General features: G+C 48.8%; 2 protein-coding genes and 1 long non-coding RNA gene across 8 annotated transcripts in view; 1 reads left to right on the top strand and 2 right to left on the bottom strand.

The window, feature by feature from the left end:
• Positions 1–1,095: 1,095 nt before the first annotated feature.
• Positions 1,096–6,933, bottom strand: LOC110552672 (uncharacterized). Its single transcript, XR_002476657.2, has 3 exons — positions 6,752–6,933; positions 2,397–2,457; positions 1,096–1,501 (listed from the first exon to the last, which is right to left on the bottom strand). It is a non-coding gene; the product is annotated as an uncharacterized LOC110552672 (long non-coding RNA).
• Kmt5a (lysine methyltransferase 5A) overlaps positions 1,357–23,455 on the top strand; it is a 25,924-nt gene continuing 3,825 nt past the window's right edge. The window contains exons 1-6 of one of the 6 annotated variants that reach the window (XM_021644173.2): positions 7,226–7,332; positions 12,858–12,985; positions 14,096–14,252; positions 17,713–17,932; positions 18,274–18,361; positions 23,277–23,336. In XM_021644173.2, coding sequence (XP_021499848.1) covers positions 7,323–7,332; positions 12,858–12,985; positions 14,096–14,252; positions 17,713–17,932; positions 18,274–18,361; positions 23,277–23,336 — 663 coding nt within the window. In that variant the 5' untranslated portion in view covers positions 7,226–7,322. Of the gene's footprint in view, positions 1,374–7,225; positions 7,333–12,400; positions 12,632–12,857; positions 12,986–13,780; positions 13,798–14,095; positions 14,253–17,712; positions 17,933–18,273; positions 18,362–23,276; positions 23,337–23,455 lie in introns of those variants that run through there. The other 5 variants (XM_060382342.1, XM_060382343.1, XM_021644174.2 and 2 more) reach the window with 5 other exon arrangements.
• The window catches only part of Rilpl2 (Rab interacting lysosomal protein like 2), a 17,595-nt gene continuing 16,857 nt past the window's right edge, over positions 22,718–23,455 (bottom strand). The window contains exon 5 of the mRNA XM_060382347.1: positions 22,718–23,277. The gene's annotated coding sequence lies outside the window, so the exon portion shown is untranslated. The remainder of the gene's footprint in view (positions 23,278–23,455) is intronic.

The raw sequence follows: 23,455 nt of genomic DNA, 5'->3' as shown, positions 1-23,455 counted from the left end.
TTTAAATAATCCTGTGTTCACTTCCTGTCAACTTGTTGCTTGCTCCACCTCTTGACCTATGGTTGACTTTATTAATCTTATTTACAATACTCAAGTAGAAAGATCTTGGATTAAAGGTGTGTGCTAAGGCTGACCCACATCACAACTAGAAACAGGTTTTTCTAGTAAATAACACAATCTCTGGGTTCATGGTATGATCAAATATCTTGTAACATTCCCCTAAATAAAAAGGAAAGGTTTTGGCTATAATACAGTAAAACTATTAACAATAATGAAGCTATCTCTGCCAAGCTGTCCACAATGTCCAGCTTGGTTGTATTTGGCAATCTTGGGATTAAGTTTTTCTGAGTTCAAAGTTCTGAAAAATGTTAGTGTTGGTGTTGGTCTCCTCTGAGCTAAGCAATTTGAATATATCCTGAGCAGTGTGTAGTCTTAAACTGATCTTTGGGTGGTGTTTGTCAACTTAGTGACAATCCTGGTTAGGTAGAACAAAGCAGTCAATCCAAAAGTGTCCATTGTTTGCACAAAACCTGGCAGCAGAAGAAGCATAGGGCATTCGTGACCGGTGTTTACATTAACACAATCCAGCTGGACTCGTAGTTGCAGGGCCCCATTGTCTTCTTGGAGACCTCAAAAGTTACTGTTCGGAATGGTCATGGTTTATCGTAGAAAAATTAAGCATTTCAAATGCCATATTCAGCAAATGTCCAGGTTTGAGGACCACAATCTATTAAGTCCCTCCAAGGTACACGAACTTTGTTCCTAGTCACCTGCTTCAAATTCAAACCTGAAGGTACGTATAGGAAGCTAGATGAAGCTTATTTCTAGAATTAGTTAGTATTCTGTATGAATACTAGTAACATGACAGAGAGTTTATATGTACATAGTAATCTAAAAGATTATTGAGATAATATTTATACCTTAAGAAAAGTTTTAGAGAGTCAAATGAAAACCAAAAGATTATGAGATTAGTAACAATAGAATATTCCCTTATTTTCTGTTTTCCTCTGTCCCATACTAGGTGACTCTTCTGATATGAGACAGAGATTTTGGATTTCCCTTTAACAAGCACGTGAGTTTAGAGAAGGAGAGAGCTATGCACCAACCCCAAAGCCAGCTTTAATTGTTAATTGAATAGGAAACACATAAGGATCATTTGTCACTATGTCTGTAGAGGGCAGCAGAGACGAGCATTTGGGAATTTCCATGTAAGGCCTAGCAGCCAGGCAGGAAGAAAGGAAGCACCCCCAGGGGCTGTTAGGCCCCAGACCCACAGCAGGAAGGCGTGGCCACTTGGGTGAGATGGCAGCATGGGTGCCAGGGCTCCCATGGTCCGGGGCTCCAAACCAAGACTTCAGACTGGTCAACCGGAGGTGGGTAATAACGCTTGGACAACTTACTCTCTTCTTGGGACATTTTCTCTTGATAATCTGTCCTTTTTCTTCAAACGTTTCATTTGCCCAGTGGTCTCCGGATTCCTTAGTTGGATGCTTTTATTCTCCTGGAAAGATTAAAAAACAAAACAAACAAACAAACAAACAAACAAACAAAAGCCTGCCCCAACCCTAACTCTGAAAGGTTCATTTTTGGCAGGTTATATATTGCTTAGCATAAAATTTTTTTTTTTGGCAACTCAAAAGTTGTCCAAGATGGTGTGGGCTACACGCCCATGCCAATCTACAGTCTAACATTTTGGGTTTTTCTTTTGTTTTTTTTGTTTTTTTTTTTTTGTTTTTTGAGACAGGGCTTCTCTGTATAGCCTTGGCTATCCTGGTCATTTTGTAGACCAGGCTGGCCTCAAACTCAGAAATCTGCCTGCCTCTGCCTCCCCAAGTGCTGAGATTATAGGTATGTGCCATCCCAGCCTGCTACAGTCTAACATCCTAACATGGAATTAAGACATGTGGTTTAAGAAAACCCATTTTTCATTTCAAGCAAGTAAGGCAAGCATGCCTTTGGTAAATTATCACTGGAAAATATAATTGTTTTATTTTGTTTTTTCATGACTGATCAAATAAAATGCATTTTTTAGTCTTTGTAAGTTAGTTTGGACTCAATGACCAAGCTGTGTGATGAACTATCACCTTTCCTTGTTCAGGAGGTCTATAATATTCTAATCTAATCTTTATCAGTCTTGACGATATCCACAGCTTTTCTTCTCCTTTGGAAATAAAGGCAAAACCTCTTCCCCAACATAACACATATCCTGGTTTCCATTCTGAGGTCAACATACATTTAAAATATACAGGCTGCTTTAATTCAGCAGTTTTTTTTCTACTATCCAATGTGTCCTGATCCCATGTGACTTGTGTTATTTATTTCAATCCTCACTACCCACTCAAGAACTGTTCACTTTGCTGGTGGTCTCCGGCAATACAGAAAAATAAATTCCTTACCTGCTCAAACAGAGAGCAGAAAATCATATTTAACTGAACTGGGCTCAGTGCACAGGTCAGACTGAAATTAAAACAGAAGTTTGAAAGTTTATATAATTTGCAGAGCAAGAGGATCAGACACCAAAAAAGATGCCGCTGAAAGCAGACAACTGAGAATGTTATTCGGAAAAAGTGTTGACTATTCCCCAAGCACTTCTCACTTCATCCTGTGTCTGCAAGCATACTTACACGTTAGTGGGGAGGTAGCAAAGGGCAAGAAAACAAGCGATTCCTCTGCTGCTGAGACCAGGGCCTATATAATCTAATGAGCATCAATCCAGCAAAAAGAAAAGCATAATTATAATAGTGCAGCAAACAGCTGACACAACAGTTGTGTGTGTGTGTGTGTGTGTGTGTGTGTGTGTGTATTCCTTGATACAAGGTTTTTCTGTGTAGCTCAACTTAGCCTTGACCTCCACATGTTCCTGGCTTGGCCTCTCAGCACTGTGATTATAGATGTCTGTGTACCCTCATGCCTAGCAACAGAGCTTTCCTCTTCCCCCTCCTCTTCTTATTTTTTAGGTTTATTTATTGTTGTTTTGTGTGTGTGTGTGTGTGTGTGTGTGTGTTGCCTGCATCTAAAGATGCTCACCACTTATATGTCTGGTGTCCACTGAGGACAAAAGAAGGCAACAGATCCCAGCTGGGAACCAAACCCAGCTCCTCTGCAAGAGCAGCACTCTTTATTATTTTGTTTTTGTTTGCTTGCTTTTCAAGACAGGGTTTCTCTGTGTAGTCCTGGCTGTCCTGGACTCGCTCTATAGACCAGGCTGGGCTCAAACTCACAGAAATCTGCCTGCCTCTGCCTCTCCAATGCTGGGACTAAAGATAAGACATATAAGACATGTGCCACCATGCCTGGCTTAGATCTCCTTTCCTATGATGGCTGCAAGGCCATATTCACACTAGGTGTTTGCTGTGGCGATTGTCATGCTAGAATCATTTTTACATTTTTTTTTTCATGCATACCAGAAGTGGAAATCAGATTCCATTGCAGGTGGTTGTGAGCCACCATGTGGATGCTGGGAATTGAACTCAGGACCTCTGAAAGAGCAGTCACTGCTCTTACCCGCTGAGCCATCTCTCCAGCCCAAAATAATTATCAATCTTATTCTTTATATATGGTTGTAAGCCACCATGTGGTTGCTGGGAATTGAACTCAGGACCTTTGGAAGAAAAGCTAGTCCTCTTAACCTCTGAGCCATCTCTCCAGCCCCTACATTTTTTTTTTAAGTGTGTGTGCTTGTATGAGTGTCTCACACATGTGTGGGTACCAGCTGAGGCTATAGGCATCAGACACCCAGGAGCTAGAGGTATAGAAAGTTGTGAGGCACCTGACATAGGTTCTGGAACTCAGACTGTAGTCCTCTGGAAGAGTAATTCAGAATCGTGACCACTGAGTCATTAAGTTTTCCCAAGTGGGACATGCGTAAGACCCTCTCTATCCACAGGGACTAGGCCCACTACATGGCTCCAGGACACTGACATTTCAGGCTATTAAATGCTCCTATTTACTCTGAGATATTAGCAACTTAGTGTGATCATAAAGGTAAGGACAGAATAAAAGAGAAAAAGTTAGGTGGGTGTGGCAGCCGAGGACAGCAATCACCAGATCTCTGTGAATTTGAGGTCAGCCTCGTATAGGTAGTGAGGACCAAGCCATGCAGGGCTACAGAGTGATACCCTGTGTCAAAAAGGAAAGGGGTGGGCTGGGGACATGTTCAGGTTGAAAAAGAGCTTGAGGGGCTGGAGAGATGGCTTAGTGGATAAGGGTACTGCCTTCCTTTCCAGAGGTCCTGAGTTCAATTTCCAGAAACCACATGGTGGCTCACAACCATCTGTAATGAGATCTTGTGCCCTCTTCTGGTGTGTGGGTATATGTGCAGACAGAAACATTGTATACATAATAAATAAATATTAAAAAAAGAAAAAAAAGAAAGAGCTTGAAGTGACCTGAGTGTGAGCCCTAGGCTATTGCCTCCATGCTTTTTTATTTTTATTTTTGGAGCTGGACATTGTAGTTCATGCTTGTAATCCCAAAACTGGGGAGATGGCTCAGTGGCCGGTGAGCATAGCATGCTCTCTCAGCTCTGTGCCAGGGAGAGACCCTATTGACGGCATCTGAGGTATGCAAGGATCGCCTCTATTTTTACCTGCACCTGCACACACATGAGCACCTGCACCCCATGCACACTTGCACACATGAGCACCTGCACACACATGAGAAGTCTCCAGATACATTTCATTCTGATAGTTGAAATGTTTAATATCCCACTCTACATCTTTTTTTTATATAACTTAACATATTTATATAGTTTTTTGGTTGTTATTTTGAGGAAAGTTCCATGTCTTCCCAGCTGGTCTTGGACTCCCAATGTTTCTGCCTCCGTCTTTTATTTGACAAACTTATAGAAATTTGCCACCACATTCACATTCTACTTTTTAAATTTTAATTAATATTTTTAGGTTTAAAAAATGTTTATGGGTAGCCGGGCATGGTGGCACACTCTTTAAATCCCAGCACTTGGGAGACAGAGGCAGGTGGATCTCGTGAATCCTGGTTGGTCTAGAGTGAGTTACCAGACAGCCAATGTAATTATACTGAAAAACCCTGTCTCAAAAAACAAAAATGTATGTGGGTGCTCTCCCTGTGTGTCTGTGCACCAAGTAAATAAAGTGGCCACAGAGGCTGGAAAGGAGTATTGGATCCCCTGGAACTGGAAATATAGACCACTGTGAGTCATCATGTGGGAACTGGAAATTTAACCCCAGTCCTCTGTAAGAGCCACAAGTGCTCAGAACTGCTGAGCTGTCTCTCCAGCCCTCTAAAACGATTTTTTTAAATTAAGCTGGGTATGGTGTGCCCGTCTTTAATCCCAGCACTGGACAGGCAGACAGGCAGATCTCGAGTACCAGGCTATTCTGGTCTATAGATCTAATTTGAGGACAGCCAGGGCTACACAGAGAAACCCTGTCTTGAAAACGAACGAATAATTATTCTGTACATATGTCTATAAGATGGCCTTAAATTCTCTTGCTTGTTTGAGATAGGCCTCAAATTCAGGGATCCACCTGCCTCTGCCTCCCTTGTACTGGGATTAAAGGTGAGTCTCTCTCTCTCTCTCACTCTTTTTAATTAAAAAACTCATTTATGCATTATAGGTGTTTTGCCTGCATGTCTGTGAACTACGTATATGCCTGATGCCCTCCGAGGGCAGAAGAGAGTGAGATCCACTTGAACTGGTGGGTGTGAGCTACCATGTGGGCCTCCTGAACTTTTAGGCTCAGGAGTTTAGAATTTACCGGTATGAGCAGCAACACCCAGCTTAGAGCACTGAAAACAGCAGGTTGGTGGCTGGAGAGATGGCTCAGGGGTCAAGAGCATTGATCTTCCAGAGGTGCTTAGTTCAATTCCCAGCAACCAAACCGTGACTCGAAACTGTCATAATGGGATCTGATGCCCTCTTATGTCATGCAGGCACACATGCAAATAGAGCAATCATATGCATAAATAAATGTAAATAAAAAGGAAAGAAAAGAGCAAATCCTTTAAGAGGTAGTGTGAGATACACTTTCCAGTTCTTTTCAGAGACCTCCTAAGCTTGGCAACTTTCATTTGTTTCCAGGCAGGGAGGGTCTCTGTGTCTAGTCCAGGCTGCCCTGGAACTCACTCTGTAGACCAGGCTGGCCTTGAAGTAAAAGATCCACCTGCCTCTCCCTCCGTAGTGCTGGGATTAAAGGCATGTGCCACCGCACCTGACCTACGTGGATTATTATTATTACGTTTTAGATTTTATTTTGTGTCGATGCGTATTTGCACAAGTGTGGAAGTCAGGACAACCTGCAGGAGTACCATCTCTCCTGCCACCACGTGTATCCCAATGATGACTCAGGTCATCAGGCTCGATGACTAGCAGGTGCTTGTACCCACCGAACCCTCTCACTCACTTTATCGCTTTCCTGCTACCCTAGTGCAGTGGTGAGATCTTTGACAATGGTGGGGCAAACAAAACGTTCTTCAGTGACACCTTCCCTGCGTCTAAAGCCAAGGACACTCAGGATACTTGTGCTTATCTGGGACCCTGGGTTTTCGCCGCTTTCCTCGAGTTAAGGGGACTATATAGCTGGCCGTCACTCCTGATATCTATCCAGGCCCTGAAGGGAAACTATTTGGTGATTCTGGGCAGCAAAATGAATTTTCTGGATATTCTATCACGCCATCTGTAAAACAGTTTGCGCCACACTTTTGAGGTTCTGGGTTTACCCACTGATCCATCGGAGTTTACCATCAGAGTTTACATACTGGAAGAACATACGTTTTGCAGTGAGCCTTTGCAACGTAGGAATTCGAACGAAAGTGCCATACTGAGGGCGGGCGTCAAGGTGACAGAGATGACCAAAACTTCTGAACGCGTTACGCGGCCCGAGAGCATAAAGAGGTCGACGGGTCAAAGGTCTGGTTTCCGGTCAAGCCTAAAGCAAACCGGAAGTTCCTAATCCAATCCTCCTTTTAATCGGCTCCTCCAACTGGAGATTGACGAACCCAAGATGGAGCGTCTGCCGGGGGAGGGAGGAGCTTACGGCCCCTCCCTTCCAATAGCAACTGAGCAGTGTTTTTTTTCCCAGCCAATCAATGCCAGGAGACGATCAAATTTAAAGCCCCCCCTCCCACCTGGTTGCAGGACCGTCCCCTTGCAGAGAGGCGGGGAGAAGGGCGGGCCCTGGCCTCGAGCCCGCCAATCACAGAGGGGGCTCCGAGAAAGAGCGGGCGGCAGCGCCAATCAGCACCCCCAGCCGCGGTCTGGCTGAGCAGTTGGCTACAGTTGTTGCAACTTTTTTCGAAAGCTTGGTTTCCCGGGAGATTCCAGGCGGTGACAGAGCCGGGCCATGGCTAGAGGTATTTGCTAGGGTGGCCAGCGCGTGGGGACTGCCTGGCGGTGAGCCGCACTGCAGGGAGCGCAGGGCGCGGGAGAGGCCGCTCACAGGCATCCTCCGACGGTGGAGTGCGGGGACCCGCAGGGACGGGGCAGCCTGGGTGCTCCCGGAGGTCATTCCCCTTGTTGGGCAGTGCTTTCCCAAGTTTACCCGCTTTTTCTGGACGCGTGGGAGCCTGTGGTTCAGCTAGTCTCCACGGAGCTGGCATATCCCTTATGTCTAAGCTCGTGGGAAACTTGAGCGCAGCGCCCCTCCAGGGAACGGTTGTTACTGATGCCGCGAGCCTGGCCGCCCGAGGAGGTGACCCCGAGGCGGGGTGCAGATTGCTGACCTGCATCTTGGGCGGTGCGCGCCCCTGAGTCAGCTTTGCACCGCAAGGTCGGGCCGGGTCCCAGTGGTTCATTCCGGGGTGAGTCGGGTATCCTGGGTGCTTAGCGGAGGAGCCCTTCACCCCTAAGCAGGGCAGGACTTGAGCCCACATGGGATGGCGTGGCTGGACTCGTGCAGCCACGCGAGGCAAGTCCATCTCTGAAGATGTAATTTGCTGTCAGCACAAAAGCCCACGTTATGCGGCAAAGGGATCTCCACCCGTTTGCAATTTCTACCCGCTGTGTCGCACGCAAAAGGACCTAAAACTTGAGCGTGACTGGAGAACCAGTTGGTTTATGTTTTTAGTTTTGATAAGTTGGAGTGTTGCGTTTTTCTCGAAATGCCTAGACCTCTCGTGTTAGTAGAAATTTCCCTTAATGCAGTGTGCTCTGTAGAGCAGTAATCATAAGATTAATTCGCCATTCATTCAGGGACTATTTATTGAGCCCCTTGGTATCCTCTGCACCCGATTGCATCATTTATTCTCCTAGTACTTACAGGGACTTTGCAGACAGGACTTCCTCAGATGCTAATCAGGAAGGAGGCATAATGAACCTCCCGTTAAAGTGTTTCATTACCTGGAGAAAATTAATACTAGTCTCACCCTTTCCTCTCTCCCTTTCTTCACTCCGGCACCTTTCTCTTTTTTTTTTGAGACAGTGGCACTATGTAGTCCTGACTGAAATGGAACTTGTTATTTAGACCAGGCTGGCATCCAATTTGGGATGATCTCTTTCCCTTACCTCTCAAGTTCAGGGATTTTAGACATATACCACCATGCCAAGTATAACATTCCATTTTTCTTAAAGAAAAAAAAAAAGTATCCAAAAGCATATTTAAGTTGTCTGATTATCTTAGTTATGAGTTCCTAGTTCACTTTTCCTATTACCATAAGACTTTATAACTTTTAAAACTTTATTATTGTTATTTAATGTGTTTTGGCCACTTGTGGTTTGTGTACCATATGTGACTGGTGACCACAGAGGCCAGGACACAGCACAGTGCCAGATCCCCTGGAAACTGGAGCTGCAGAAGGTTGTGAACAGCCATGTGGGTGCTGAGAATCAAACCTGGGTCCTCCAGAAGAGCAGCCAGTGCTCTTAATCACCAAGCATCTGTCTGTTCTGCCACATGAAAACATTCTGAGCTGCAGGGGCCCTGCACACATGTAGGACACTGACATGCATGCAGGCAAAACACCAATACATTAGAAAAAATAATTTGTGTGTGGGAGGAAAACTTGATTTGGCTGAGCACTGTGTGTAGGATGGTGAAAAGCTTTCAATCCCACCACTCAGAAGGCAGAGGTAGGTGGATCTCTGAGTTCCAGGCCAGCCTGGTCTAAAGTCCAGGACAGCCAGGGCTACACAGAGAAACTCTTGTCTAGAAACAACAAAACAACAACAAAAAGCTTGGCTTGAGAAAACTATTATTGAAAAACGGGAATATTTATTGAGATGCAAACATTTTATTATCTCAGTTATGATGGGATAAAGACTTCTTTTTGTTTTGTTTTTTGGTTTCTTGAGACAGGGTTTCTCTGTGTAGCCTTTGCTGTCCTGGACTTGCTTTGTAGACCAGGCCGGCCTGGAACTCACCCCTGACTGCCTCCCTGACTGCTGGACTACAGGCCTTCACCACTCTCGAGGGCTGGGATAATGCCTTTGTACACTGTGTAAAGGTTATCCTTGTATTATTTAAATGCTGATTTCTGTGCCAGTGCAGATCTTCTTCAGGCCAGCCTTTGGCATTGTCCTTTTTATGAAGCATCTCCTGTCTGGATGTTGTGTAAACATTGTTCTCCATCGCCTTATGATTAGTTAATACAGATAACCTCTATACATTATCACATATAGTCCTTCGGAAGTCAAAGATGAAGTCGGAAGTCACATACTTTGTCTATGCTCTGTCTCTGTTCCGCTGCTGCCTCCCTTCTTAGCCAGAGCTAAGGGTAAGCTTACTGAGCTGCCCAGTAAGGTTTATGATCCTCACAGCTCGCTATGTGCTCCTTTGGCTTAATACTTGTGAGTATGTGAGCAAGTGTGTGTGTTAGTGTGTTAATGATATTGGATCCTAGGGCCTCACACTTGCTATGCAAGCACTCTTCCACTTTCCTATCCTCTCTACCACCGCCCTTTTTTTTTTTTGAGACAGTCTGTCAGTGTCTGCCTGGGAACTCACTGCAAACAAGGCTAGCTTCAAACTCAGAGATCTGCTTGCCTCTGCCTCCGGAGTGCTGGAGTTAAGGACGTACACCACTGCACCTGGCCTGAGCCTGGTTTTGTTTTTGTTTAAAAACAGACTTACCATGTAGCTCAGGCTGGTCCAGAACTCAGGCACTCCTCAAACCTCAGCTTCCCAAGTAGCTGGGGTACTGCGAGGCCTGGAGAGTCTGTATTACTCCTGTAAATTATTAAATTAGACACTAAGGGTTGTAAAGCCCTATCATTTATAGTACATCAAATGAAAAGGTCAGCCTTTTGTCTCTAGACAATTACATTGGGGGGAGTTGGTTTTGTGATGGTGGAGATGAAAAGGGGACTTGCACTGTCACTGAGTTTCATCTTCAGCCCCTAGAAAGAGCGTCTTTGACCAGGTGTGATGGCTCATGCCTACAATCTCGGAACTTTGGAGTCTGAGGCAGAAGAGCTGAGATTTTGAGGCCAGTCTAGGCCACAGTGTGAGACCTCCCTGCCCGTCTCCCCCCAAAAAAAGGAGGAGGCAGAGGAAAGAAACAAAAGGTGTTCAAGTCACATTGAGAGTCCACTGTTTGAACAATCTACTCATATACCAGGTAGCTTCTCTCGTTCTGAAGATTGTCTTGTTGTCATTTTTTTGGTTATTATTTTATTTGTAGTGAAGTTTTATAGTATCTTGGCTTTGTTTGGTTTGGTGTAGTGTTTCCGGGAGTGCGTCACCATATGCTTTATCTTGAGGAAGATGAGCTCATCTACTACCTGTTTCTCCTGCCTTTTCTGCCTTTTCAAATTGCTCTCCTTTCTTCCACTTTCATCATCTCTCAGCAGCTAAAGAATGCAGATTTTGGGCTGGAGAGATGGCTCAGAACTAAAAATATTATATATGTGTATGCAGATGTTTATCACCTGACTTTTATTTCTCCTCTTCTCTTACTGCTCCTGTGATCAATTCTGTAATAGTCACTATGGCCTACAAAGCTCCTCTTGCTGACCCCCTCGCCTCCCCCCCCCACTGTCCTCTAGCTGTCTTTATGGTCACTGCTGTATATACATAGGTTGGAACAAAGTAGGTATTCAGTAAATGTTTGGTAAATGGATTAATGGATTTTATGCCAGTGTTTGATTTCAAGAGAACCAATCTTTTTTTTTTTTTTTTTTTGAGACAGGGTTTCTCTGTGTATCCTTAGCTGTTCTGGCCTCACTTTGTAGACCAGGCTGGCCTTGAACTCCCAGAGATCTATGCCTATGTCTCCCTGGTACTGGGATACTGGGATAATAGGTGAATGCCACCGCAGCAAGTTACTTTAGTATTTTTGTTTCCTTCTCCCAGTCATAGTCTTCAGTATTTAAATGTGGCAGGCTCTGCAGGGAGTGGGAAGTTAGAGGTTGGGGGTAGGCCTCTGTGAAACTTATTAAAGCAAGCTGATAAGGTGTTAAAGTCCTGAGAATGGCTTGTCCTGTAATCCTCCTCAGCCATTTTAACAGGAGGGAAGGTAAAGAGGCACCCCCACCCACAAGCCCTTTATTGTACATGTTGGAAGGCTCCTCGTCTAGGTCATGGAAAACAGGGCTTTGGGAGTTTAGCTACCAAGACTAGAGGGGCCAGACTCAGGAAGTGACTTAGCTGTGTGTTCTGAATACCGAGGCAAGAGCTGGGTACCTTCAAGAGTCTTGTTTGCGTCTATGACTTTGCACAAATACAGCCAGTCTTTGGCTGTGAACCAGCATGCCCTAACAGCCACCGCACAGCGACAGGCACAAGGCAGTATATAATCAGTCATCAGAGTGCCAAGAACCCTGCCTACCCAGGCATTTTTCTTAGAGGAGAGGCCGCAGGGGCACAAGACAAGTGACCTGCTCCCTGACCTCTTCTGTCACACCGTTGCTCCCCCAACCTCTATTTTCTTCATCTGTAAAGGCCAGGAGTAGTGGCTAGGAGTGCAGTCTTCCTCGTCTGTTGGCTTGGTCTGCAACCCGGGTTGCAAGAACTTGGCCAGTCCCTCGCTTCTCTGATCCTCAGTTTCCCCATCTGTAGGAAAGAGGTAATAACGGTGTCTGTCTTCCCCGAGCTGTTGAGGCTTGAACAAGAAAGCATGGCAGGAGAAGCACCCCAGCAAACTTAACAAGGCCAGCCAGGGCTCCCCGGCTCCTCGGGGCCTCCTACCGGCCACAGGCAGAGTTCGTTCGCTTGCCTCTGGCCGAGGGCCTCATCACTTCCTGGTTCTGTGGCCCCCGAGACTCCCCACCTTCCCCTGGGATGCGCTCAGGGCGGACGCCTGGGGCTCACGCGAACGTCCCACGCATGCAGACGCGACCCTGCGACGGGCTCGGGGCGCCGTGCAGTCGCGGCGCAGGAGTGGCCGGGGGCGCGCGCGCGCGAGGGGCTGCGCTGAGCCCGGATTGGCCGCCGTGCGCTCTCGCGCCCGCCCCGCAGGCGCCTGGCAGCGCCGCCCCTGCCCGCGCCGTCCCCGGCCTCGCTCCGGGCCCCGGCTGCGGCGCGCGCGGGCGCCCGGCCTGCTGCGGGCCATGGGCGAAGCGGGCGCCTTGGGGCGCCGCCGGCCCTTCCCCGGTGCGCCGCGGCGGCGCTGGTGGCGGCGGCAGCAGCAGCAGCAGCGGCGGCGGCAGCGCTGGTGGCCGGGCCGTGGCGAGGGCGAGGGCGCCGGCCGCGCCGCCATGGGCCTAGCCGGGCTGCAGGTGGGTGTGTCGGGCCCGGGCGCGTGGGGTGGGGCGGGCTAGGGGGCCCCTGCCGGGCCGGGTGGGAAGGGCGCCGCGGCTCGGGCTCGGGCCCCGGGACGGCGCAGCCGGGCCCCCTGCGTGCGGGCTTGGAGACATGGCTGCGGCGGGCACCCATGGTCCCGCTGCCAGCGCCGCCGCGCCCTGAGCGCCCCTCCCCCGCTTCCCCCGGGTCCCCCCTCTCCAGGCAGGAAGATGTGCAAGCCCCGCGCGGTGGAGGCGGCGGCGGCGGCAGCGGCGGTGGTGGCGGCGGCGACGGCCCCGGGCCCGGAGATGGTGGAGCGGAGGGGTCCGGGGAGGCCCCGCAGCGACGGGGTAAGCAGGCTCCCTCCCCGCACTGAGCAGTGCGCCAGCCGGGCCCGGGCCTCGCGCACGTGGGCGCAGCGGCGGGGGCTCTCCGACCCCCAGTGGCGCCCGCCAACGGGACCGGCGCGGGGCAGCTTCCTTCTCTGCCGCCCGGCCGGGAGTTGTACTCCGGCTCCACTCTGACCCAGACTGGCGATGTCTGACCTCGAAAAGTTTTGACTCTGGCCTTGTGGCATTTCCAGCCCCTTCCGAGACCTAGGATCCCTGGAGATGGCTGCTTTCTCAAGGCTGTGCGGGTCTTGCTCTTGTCCCTCGATCAGTCACCAAAGTGTCTGATCTGGTGTTTAGTGGTTACCGGGCTGCCAGGCCCTGCATTGTTTCTGGGAGAGCCCTGCTTTGGGTAGTCACTCCGAGGAGAGGCCCCACACCCAAAGACACCAACACAGCGGTGACCTGTACCGCCCAGCCTCTCCCCGCCTGCCCCGATGTTAGCAGCCAAGGTGCGGTGTGCAGTGGAGTGGCCGCCCTAAGTGCGCTGGCCAGGAGCCTGTGCTCTTATTTGCCTCCCCCATCCCTCAGCCAAAGTACTGGGAGGTGCTGAGCTGCCGTGGCTTGAGAGGGGCCAGGCCTGGCTCACAAGCTCAGGCAGTGCGCAAGCCCTCCCAGCTGGCCTCAGCACTGAGCGGTTAATCAGGTTCCTTTAGGCCTGTTTCTGTGCTATTGGCTGACTCCCTAGCCTGAGGAGTTAACCCCTGACTCAGCCCAGCCTTTCGGGATCCAGAGTCGGTTTTCCCTGGGTCATTCTGACCTCCCTGCTGCTGGTAGGTTAGGTCTTTTCTTAAACGGTCTGCACCTTCCTTTACCGACTTGTCCTCTGCTGGTCAGACTTTCTCCTTCGGGACATGGTGTAAAGAGTACATATGTTCAGAAACCTGGGGCTTCACAATCTCTTGGTTGCTCTCCTGAGAGAGCTCTCCTAAGGCTGGCATCTCCTGGTTGGCCTGTCCTGGAGTGGTGAGGCCGTCTGTCTTTTGTATTATTTCCCCTTCTTCTTTTAAAATGCTGTGGGAATGTCTCTGTTTTCAAGCCTCGTTCAGAATACATTGTTTGTCTTTCTAGGAGAACGTGTTTGCTGGGCAGTCAAAGATCTATGCCTACATGAGTCCGAACAAATGCTCTGGAATGCGCTCCCCGCTTCAGGAAGAGAATTCGGTTGCACATCACGAGGTCAAATGCCAGGGGAAACCATTAGCTGGAATCTACAGGAAGCGAGAAGGTAAGTCCTGAATGGCCTCTTTCTGCCTTCAGCTGCTCAGGTTGTATAATCGCTCTCTCCCTTTCCCTCCCCCTCCTCCCTCTTTCATCTTCCCAGTGCTGGGTGTGAGGGAGACGTTGACCGTATTCCTTCTCTCTAGTGAGAAACAAACCTAGGTGGAGAGAGTAGGATGTGTCAGGGTGTGTGTCCTGTGGTCTGACAGGTTTCTCCTACTTTCACAAGAGTTAGCCTGTCCTTCAGGCGTGTCTTGCCACATTGCAAAAATAACACGCCTGCCCTGCAATTTGAGAGACCTATGATTGTTAAAAGTGCAGAAAAGGTGAGTTCAGGTTGTACAGAGCAGGTGCTGGACTGCAGTGTGAGGTAAACTCGGAATCAACTAACTTACCTTGTACGGCAGGCCCTGACCCCCTTTCTACGGTTTCTTCCCATTCAAACGCTCTGGGTTAATTTCAAAGCAGTTTGCCCTGTGTGTGAAATTTTGAGTCAAATACTGAGCGTAGGCTGGTGCAGGGCTCAGTGGCAGCTTGTGAGACCCTGAATTTGATCCTGAGCACTTTACAAAAAGAAGCAGAAAAGGTTAAACCAATAGTGCGTGGTTATTAGGAAATTCTGTAGAAGCCAGGTCAGGATTGCAGTGATTGCAAAGCCAGCATGGCTGCAGTCTGAGGCTTTGTCCCACCCCGATATCCCACCCCGCTGTCCACAGTCAGTCGGATTGGGATGCGGCTCAGCGGCACAGCTCTCGCCTAGCAGGTGAAAAGCCCTAAAGGCCCACACCTAACACCACAGAAAGAAAATTCAGCTTCGCTCTATGAAGAAAGCAACCCTCTAAGGATCTTGATTCCCTCCAGATACTCCCTTTTAGAGCTTCAGGGAGGAGAGGCTCCTGTCCACCCCAGAACTCATTCCTTATAGATGAATCCTGACAGGCCAAGCAAGGCCCTTTGGCTTTATAGGAGAAAGCTGTGTGTTCACCAACAGAAGTGGTCGGAAGTACTAAATCCCAACCTCTAGCTAGGGCTTTCTTTGAGAACTAACGTGGGAGAGCCCTGTGCCTGTGGAAGGAGCCTGCCCTCAGCTTGATTTCCCCCCCCCAACCCCCATGCACAAGAGTTGTCTCAGTCAGTCTCAAAATAACTTAGTTTTTAATTGTACCTGCCACTTGGAAGAGGCTTGGGCTAGCTGCTGCTCCTTTTGTGAGCCCCAATTGTCATTGTCTATCAGTTGAGAGAGAAGGAATGCTCTCTCACCCCCCGAGCTATTTGGGGAGTAAGGTACAACATGGTTGTAGAAGGGCCTTGAGATGGTGCGGCTGCCAGTTCCGCCCCACTGCTGGGGCCACATCTTTCTACATCCTTGTGCCTAGAGATGTTAGAAGGTAGCTGCCACCCAGGCGTGGGCGAAGGACTCTGTGTGAGGTCATAGCTGAGCAGAGTGACTGTTGTCCATGTGGTGCTGCTGAATGACAGCAAATAGAATTTGGGGTCACATGTACATTGGAGTTTCTGAGAAGGGTCACAGTCTCACTCAGCCGTGCTGTGGCACAGACAGGTCTTACAGTATACACAGGACACCGGACACTCCTGCCTAGAAGGGAGTGGGGCTGACCTCGCTAAACTGGGGCTTCCGTTTAAATTACATTTATTTATTTTCTTTGTGTGCATGCATGTGGGCGGGCATTTCTGTGCTGTCATGTACGTGGGGGTTCGGAGGAAAACTTACAGGGGTTGGTTTTCTCCTGTGAAGGTCCTAAGGATCACATTGAGGAAATGAGGCTTGATGGCAATGGCTTTTACCTCTGAGTCATCTCATGCTGTGGACTGCACCCCTTTTACGCACTTTTTTTAATGCCTGTTCTGGGGATCCATACTCAGGTCCTCATGTTTATGTGATAGTCCCTTTACTCGCCAAGCTAGCCCCTCCCCAGCCCCTTCACCAGCCCCACCTTCCTGGATACTTGTGATGCATTCCTTTTCCCTCTTTGATTTGTTGAGCTACAGTTCCAGGCATCAAAGTTTATTTGTTAATTTTGTAGAACCTGGGACAGAATGCAGAGACTTTGGGCACGTAGGCAAGCACTCTACCGCTTGACTAAGTTCCAACCCAAGTCTTTTACTGTCCTGCAGCCCAGGCTAGCCTCAAACTTCCCCTTAGGTTGTGTTCCCCTCCCTCCGCCTCCCGTGTGTGCTGGGATTACAGGCATGTGCCATCATTTTACTCTGAGCTGCGGAGCTCCATCCCCGGCTCCATAGTGTGCAGTTGGGTGATTTTTTTTTTTTTTTAGTGTGCGTGCAGGGTCACACAACCACCACCTCTAAGTCCAGAACATTTTCATCACCCCACAAAGAACACAGCCATTAACACTCAGGCTGCACTCCCCACCCCCCACAGCTCTAGGCAGCCTTGAAACTTCTTTCTGGGTTTGCCGCTTTGCCTGTTGTGGACATTTCATGCAAATGAAGTCATAGGATATGTAGTAACTGTTTATCCACCGGTGGGTGTTTGGGATGTTTGCTTTCTGGCTAGTATGCGTAAGTTACCAATTTTTGTATAGGCATGTGTTTTTAATCTTTGAGGAGCTTTCTGCTGGGTCGTGTGACAACTCAGTGTTTAACTTTATGAGGAAACTGTCAAACTGTTTCCCAAAATCGCTGTGCCATCTCGTATGTCTGCATAGTATACTAGTTATTTACTTTAAAAAAGTAAATCAGTACCTGGGCCTGGTGGGGCACACCTTTAATCCCAGCACTCAGGAAGGCAGAGGCAAGCTGATCTCTGTGATTTCAAGGCCAGCCTGGTCAACAACTTGAGTCCAGGTTATCCAAGGCTACACGGAGAAACCCTGTCTCAAAAAACAAAAACAAAAAGTAGTAAATTGTTAAATCCATTTATGAAAAACAGCATGATTCACCAGCACAGGCCTACACACTGCTATCAGGAAGGATTTCTGCTATCAGTACCGCATGACAGGGTACACGTCAGTCTGCCTGGGTACCTTCCGGAGACTCTGAGAGCCTTAAAAGAAGGGTTTGTTTGGCTAAGAATCTGAAGTGAGGTAGGCCAGACAGTGTGGGAAGAGTTTGGGCTTTTTCCCCTCACTCTGTCCCGTCAGCGCTAGCTAGCTCTTGCTTTGGGAAATGAGCTTATTTTTGTGTATCTGCAGCAATGTGTGAGAGCCCTTGGCCGAGCACTCAGGACAGCATTATCACCCAGCATACTTTACATGATCACAGGCTATCTCCCGTGTCCACATACTGACGACCAGGTCTTGTCTTCAGTGTGCTGGTCAAAGTATAAATCCAAGTACTTCTGCCTGGCTGGCCTTAGGGGACCCTGGCTCAGTAGGCCCCAGCTCCTCCGTGACATAGCCATGGTGCTCTGTTCTTAGCCTGTCTTAGAACACACATGATAACCAGTACATAGAGTAAATCCCTGTCCCACACCCCTCCTGCTGCAGAGAAAAGAAATGCTGGGAATGTGATCCGAAGCGCCGTGAAGTCCGATGAACAGAAAATCAAAGATGCCAGGAGAGGTCCCCTGGCACCTTTTCCAAACCAAAAATCCGAAGCAGCAGAACCTCCAAAAACTCCACCCCCGTCATGTGATTCTACCAATGCAGTGGTTGCAAAACAGGCCCTAAAAAAGCCCCTCAAGGGCAAACCAGCCTCTCGGAAAAAGTAAGTAGCCTGAAGCCCTCTCCTAACAGACCATTTGGTGCCTGTGGCCTAGCTCTGGCCCCTGATGCCTCTCTCCCCTGAGTCATCACAGCACACTTCCTGGTGTTTCCCTGTATCTGTGGCAGGGTCTAGAGGTCAAGGACTCCCTCCCTGTCTCTTCCCCAGAGAGGAATAATTAGTTGTCCTTGAAACTGGAGCTTACCCAGGTAGATGAGCAGATGTTCATGTAGTCCCTGTGCATCTTGGTGTCTGAGGAACACAATTACAGGGAGTTAACTCCTGGGTATGGTCTGCAGGGCAGCAGGCCTCATGTTTATTTTCTTCCCTCCTCTCTCACTCAGGTCTCAAGGGAAAACGCAACAGAATAGAAAACTCACAGATTTCTACCCTGTGAGAAGGAGCTCCCGTAAGAGCAAAGCTGAGCTGCAGGTAGGGTCTGATGGCTGCAGTGGGGAGAAGCAATCTGGCCTGTGGGCTTTGTTTAGCATGTGTGGGTGGAGCCTGGGGTGTTCGTCTTGTTCTAGCAGAGATCATCCTTAGCTTGCTCTACCTTCCGGGTGGGTCAGGAGGCATGCATGCCTAAAACCCCTCTGGGGATCCTTGTAACCTGTACTTCCTGGAAAAGAAAATCAGATTGGCTTTTCCAGGATGTGCTGTCAGTGTGTTTGGAGCCTGGGACTATGGGGGAAGCTGCCTGTTCTTTCAGGAGCGTCTCTTGTCCACATCCTAGAAGTTTCTAAAGAACAGTAGCTTGGAAGTATATGCTGATTGTTGAGCTCAAGCCTTGTGTTAGAGTATCACACTGTCCTGTGTGTGAGAAATGGAGTGGTGAAGGCCCAGCATGGAGACACACACCTATAATCCTAGAGCTGATATGTTCCGATGAGACTGGGCTGGTCTATACAGGCCAGACAGGGCTGCATAGCAAGACTGTGCCTCAATAAATAAATAAATACGTAAATTAAAGGATACAGTGGTGAGTTCATGACATATGGTGGTGAATACCAGCACTCAGGAGCGTGGGGCCAGATCTCCAGCCTGAGACCACTCATAGCTACATAGTAAAACCCTGTCTGAAAGCAAAACAGAAATAAATGGCTCCCTGGGGCTAGGGACATAGATAGTTAAGTTGTTTAGTTGCTGCTAGAAGTCCTCTCATCCCTAGCCCATGTAAACTGGAGATGGTCGCTTTTGTCTAACCCCAGCACTGAGGAGGTTAGAGACAGATTAGGAGTTCAAGCTCCATAATGATGTGGAAGTGCAAATGGCAATTAGCTGAGACTGTCAACCCCCATGTTTGTCAATATGGTCAGTTCCCAGGTATCCTATCTGCCTCTTTCCAGCTGAACACAAAGTGGTTGGTAGGCAAGAAGGCAGCCAGACCAGGTGGCCCCACACCCGTGTGTACAGTACCCAGCTGGCAGCCTTGTAAATATTTGGTGCGGTGGGGTGTGGTTATTGCTTCTCTGTTCTGAACCCCAATGGTATGGCTAGATAGCTCCTTGCCCTCACTCTCTTTTGAACTCTAGAGGGTTCAGGTCACCTCCAAACAGGGAAGAGGGGACTGGTCTGGGCAGTTTAAACATTTTGTCTGCTGCAAAGGTCTCGTCAGCATCAGAGATGGCAGATCTGCAGCAATGTAACTCTGCCAACCTCTTTTCTTTAATCTATGCAGCTTTATCTTAAAAACCAGCCCAAAGGAGGGGGGTCTGCCTCCCTTCCCCCACCTCCTCACTGGATTTGGCTTTATTTCTTGTGAAAGACAGAGTCTTCTGGCCATGAATGAGCTGTTAGAAACAGCCGCCAGCAGTGGGAGTCTGTGCTGGGTCAGTCACTCTCAAAGACAGCACTGCAGAGCGGAGGTGGTGCCAGGCGTCAGAAACCAGGGCTCCTCAGGCAGTAGCCGTGGCAGGCCCCACAGGGGTCTGGGGCTGCTGGGTGGGAGCACCTGGGGCTCTGTGCTGGGGGGGGGGGCGCTGCAGAGGTCACCTGCTTCCAGCAGTGGGGAAAGTGTGCCCCATTGCTAGACCAGGCACCAGTACAAGCAAGAGCCACGCTGTGCCCCTCACTGTTTGTCTTGGCTCTGCTGAAAGAGCACTGTTCCCCTGCTGCTGGCTGTGGCAGTGAAGTGACAGCGCCTGTGGCGGTGTGTATGTGGCTGTTGCTGGCAGGATCTGTGTTCTCTTGACTGCAGAGAAAGCTGGAAGGCATAGCAGCTGGGCCTGTCAGAGGGTTGAAGTTCCTCTTGATCTGACTAGGCTAAGCTAGGAGCTGAGTAGGTGGACCAAAAGCTACTGTAGATGACCAAAGTACCAAGATCTGAGACTCCTTGTGGAGCTGAAGAAAAGCAGCCAGGGTGGAGCCAGGTCCAGAGTTCAGAGGAGAAGGGAGGGATTTGAACCGTAGGGTTTGAGCACAGGGCAAGCCATAGAGAGGCGCCCCCAGCCTCATGGGGCTATGTTAAGGAGTCCATTGTCTGGTTGGCCTGCCCATTGATGCAGTGGCAACTACACAGTAGCAAGAACTGCAACTGTTGGCAGTGCCTGGCTTCCTCCTCTTTTCTGAGGCCACCTGAGGACTATAAACCTTGCCTACTCCCACAGGGTGTGGTTAGCGACTTAATGAGACCCCTAGCTAGTGCTGGAGCACACCTCTACAGCCCTTGTCTCCCAAGCAAGAACCCTAGGTGCAATCACCGAGTCCTGTCAGGACGACAAAACCTAACTTTGCGTGCCTTTGGATATTAGCTTACTGAGAGGAGTAGTGTGGTAGCATTGTGAGCCTAAGGCTCCTCGGTCCCCTGGAATCTGCATTTTCTCTGAAAAGGTGTCTTGACAACTCTGGAGTACAGGAGGAAACAAGCAGCAGATGGACTAGGGAAAAGGTCACTCTAGGCAAGAAGCACAGCTGCTCAAAGGCCTAGAGGCTGGACACCTGGCCTTCTGGAAGAGCTGGCTGTGTAGCTGATGGGGAGTGAGGCATTGAGGCCTGTTGCAGACACACCCTTAATCCCAATACTGAGGAGGCAGAGGCAGGCCAATCTCTGAGTTCAAAGCCCAACTGTTTCAAAACAGAAAAAGGTAATGATTGGGAAGGTATAAACTAAACCAGCATTCTGGGTGAGTGTGATTTTGTGCTTCTCTGATCTCCTCACTTGGAGTTTGTTTGTTTGCTTTGTTTTTGGCTTTTCAAGACAAGATTTTTCTGTGCAGCTCTGGCCATCCGGAAACTCACTGTATAGACAAGGCTGGCCTCAAACTCAGAGATCCACCTGCCTGTGCCTCTCAGTGATGGGACTAAAGGCAGGTGCCACCACCCCTTGGCTTAATTCTAAATCAAAAAACTAATTTTCATTTTGGTTTTTTGAGACAGGGTTTTTCTGTATGGCCCTGGCTGCCTAGAACTCGCTCTGTAGACCATGCTTACAGAGGTTTACCTGCCTCTTTCTCTCAAGTGTTAGTATTAAAGTTTTTTAGTAATTTTTGATTTATAGAAAACTTACAAAGGTATTACAAACCCTTCTCAGGGACCCATTACTAACCTGTTCTGTTATTAACATCTTGAATCATTCTGTATATTTGTCACTACCTGGGAAGCAGCATTCACTGTTAGGTGAACATACTGCAATGTTGTGACTTCTTTTATAATTTTTAAAGGGCTGGGTGTAGTGGTACTTTTAAAAATAATACTATTAATAACAAATAATATTTCAGAAGACTCCTGAGTTGCTAGGTAAAGAGTGGAGTCTTGGTTCACAGTGGAAGTCCTGAGCCTAAGGAGATGGCTGTCAGATAGTGACCTAACTGGGTCCAGCAATAGGGGCAGAGACAAAGGTGGCTAGATTTTAGACTGTCCTAGAGGTGGACACCTGGTCTCATTCACTCATCAGTGTTTCCATTAGGTGTCCCAGGGCCTCTCCCAGGGTAGGTGTGAACTGACTGGCCAGTTGTACCCTGGCCCCAGGCTCTGTCTGCAAGGTCTAGCAAGGGTGTGAGTCCAGCAGGTGGCAAGGCCTCCACAGATACCATCTGCCCAGGAAGTGCCTCCATCTGATGAGCCAGAGTGCTTTGGGGCATCTGATGTCTCCATAGTTCCCTCTTGTTCCCTAGCATCCTGTGTAATGAGAGGGCACACTGGGATCCAAGGTGAGCTGTAGTAGGAGCAGGAGAGATTGCCAGCTTCTCTGTTTCTGCTGTGTTGTCCTACTGGTTAGGAGGACTGGTTCCAGAGGTCTGAGCTAGGCCTCCAAGGAAAGTATCAGTCAGCTGGGAGAGACTAGTGGCAGATTCTGTCTATCTGATGGTGCTGGGCATTAAACCCATATGTTGAGCAAACATTGTCCCCTTAGTGCCCCCTTTTCCTTTTTATTTGGAGGCAGGCTGTTACCACATTGCTCTGTGCTGGCCCAGAGCGTATAACCCAGGTTGGCCTCCAATGGATGAACATCGTGCCTTAGCCTCTTAAGCAGCTGGGATTACAAGCACCGGCCACTATGCCCAGTTCATGGGTGATGGTGATCTCATGTGATACCAGAATCCAGAGTTTATGTTTACTTGTAGCAGGACATTTGTGTGCTATGGTTTGGGTGTGGTGGTCAGGAGCTGGTTCCCTCTTTCTACTATGTGGATCAAGTTCAGATAGTCAGGATTACCAGCAGAGGCCTCTGCCCCCTGAGCCATCTTGCTAGCTCTAGGGTCCTGGTTTTTAGATCCTGGTGACTTAAACATTTTTTTTTATAGTACTACACAGGACAAACAGCACTTTTAAGGCTCTATCACAAATATCTGTGGTAATAAAGGTTTATTCTGTTACTGCCTTAGGGGCTTCCGTTCATGAGCAGAACCCTCTTACAGGCAGCACCTCATGGAAGAGCATGTGGGACAAAACCACTTGCTTCATTGCTGAAAATGAAAAAAATAGGGCTCCCACTATCCATACAGGGTACATCCCCATGACCCCGCTAAATCCCACCTCTTAATAGTTTCAGTGCCTCCCAATGATACCACAGGGCCATCTATGCATTTCTCAGAGGACCTTTGGGGAGACACTTGAGATCCAGACTAGCTGACTATGGTGATGCCCAGACTCTGGAGGCTGAGGCAGGTGGATCATGAGTTCAAGGCCAGCATGGCCTTACAGAGTGATTGCTTGTCTCAGAAACCAACAGAAACAAAGGTTTAAAGTGTAGCAGGCTAGAGCTGTGTCCCTTTTGTTCCAGATGAAGCCAGATGATGGTTGCTCGTGCATGCGGGTAAGGAGAGGCAGGCTCAGGGCTTTCGCATCACAGGTTGGCAGTAGCACAGCAGGTGAACACTAACTGTTGTTTCATTTCCTTTCCACACAGTCTGAAGAGAGGAGAAAAATAGATGAGCTGATTGAGAGTGGTAAGGAGGAAGGCATGAAGGTAAGGCCAGAGCACCACTGCACTGTGGTGACCCATAGAGTGTCAAAGTGCCAGACCCAAAAGCTCTTGTGAGGTGCGCATGTCAGGAAGGGTATACACAAGCATCATCCACTTAACTG

Source organism: Meriones unguiculatus, chromosome 4, assembly GCF_030254825.1.
Source record: "Meriones unguiculatus strain TT.TT164.6M chromosome 4, Bangor_MerUng_6.1, whole genome shotgun sequence".
NCBI lineage: Eukaryota > Metazoa > Chordata > Mammalia > Rodentia > Muridae > Meriones > Meriones unguiculatus.
This window is presented reverse-complemented; position numbering and strand designations above follow the sequence as displayed.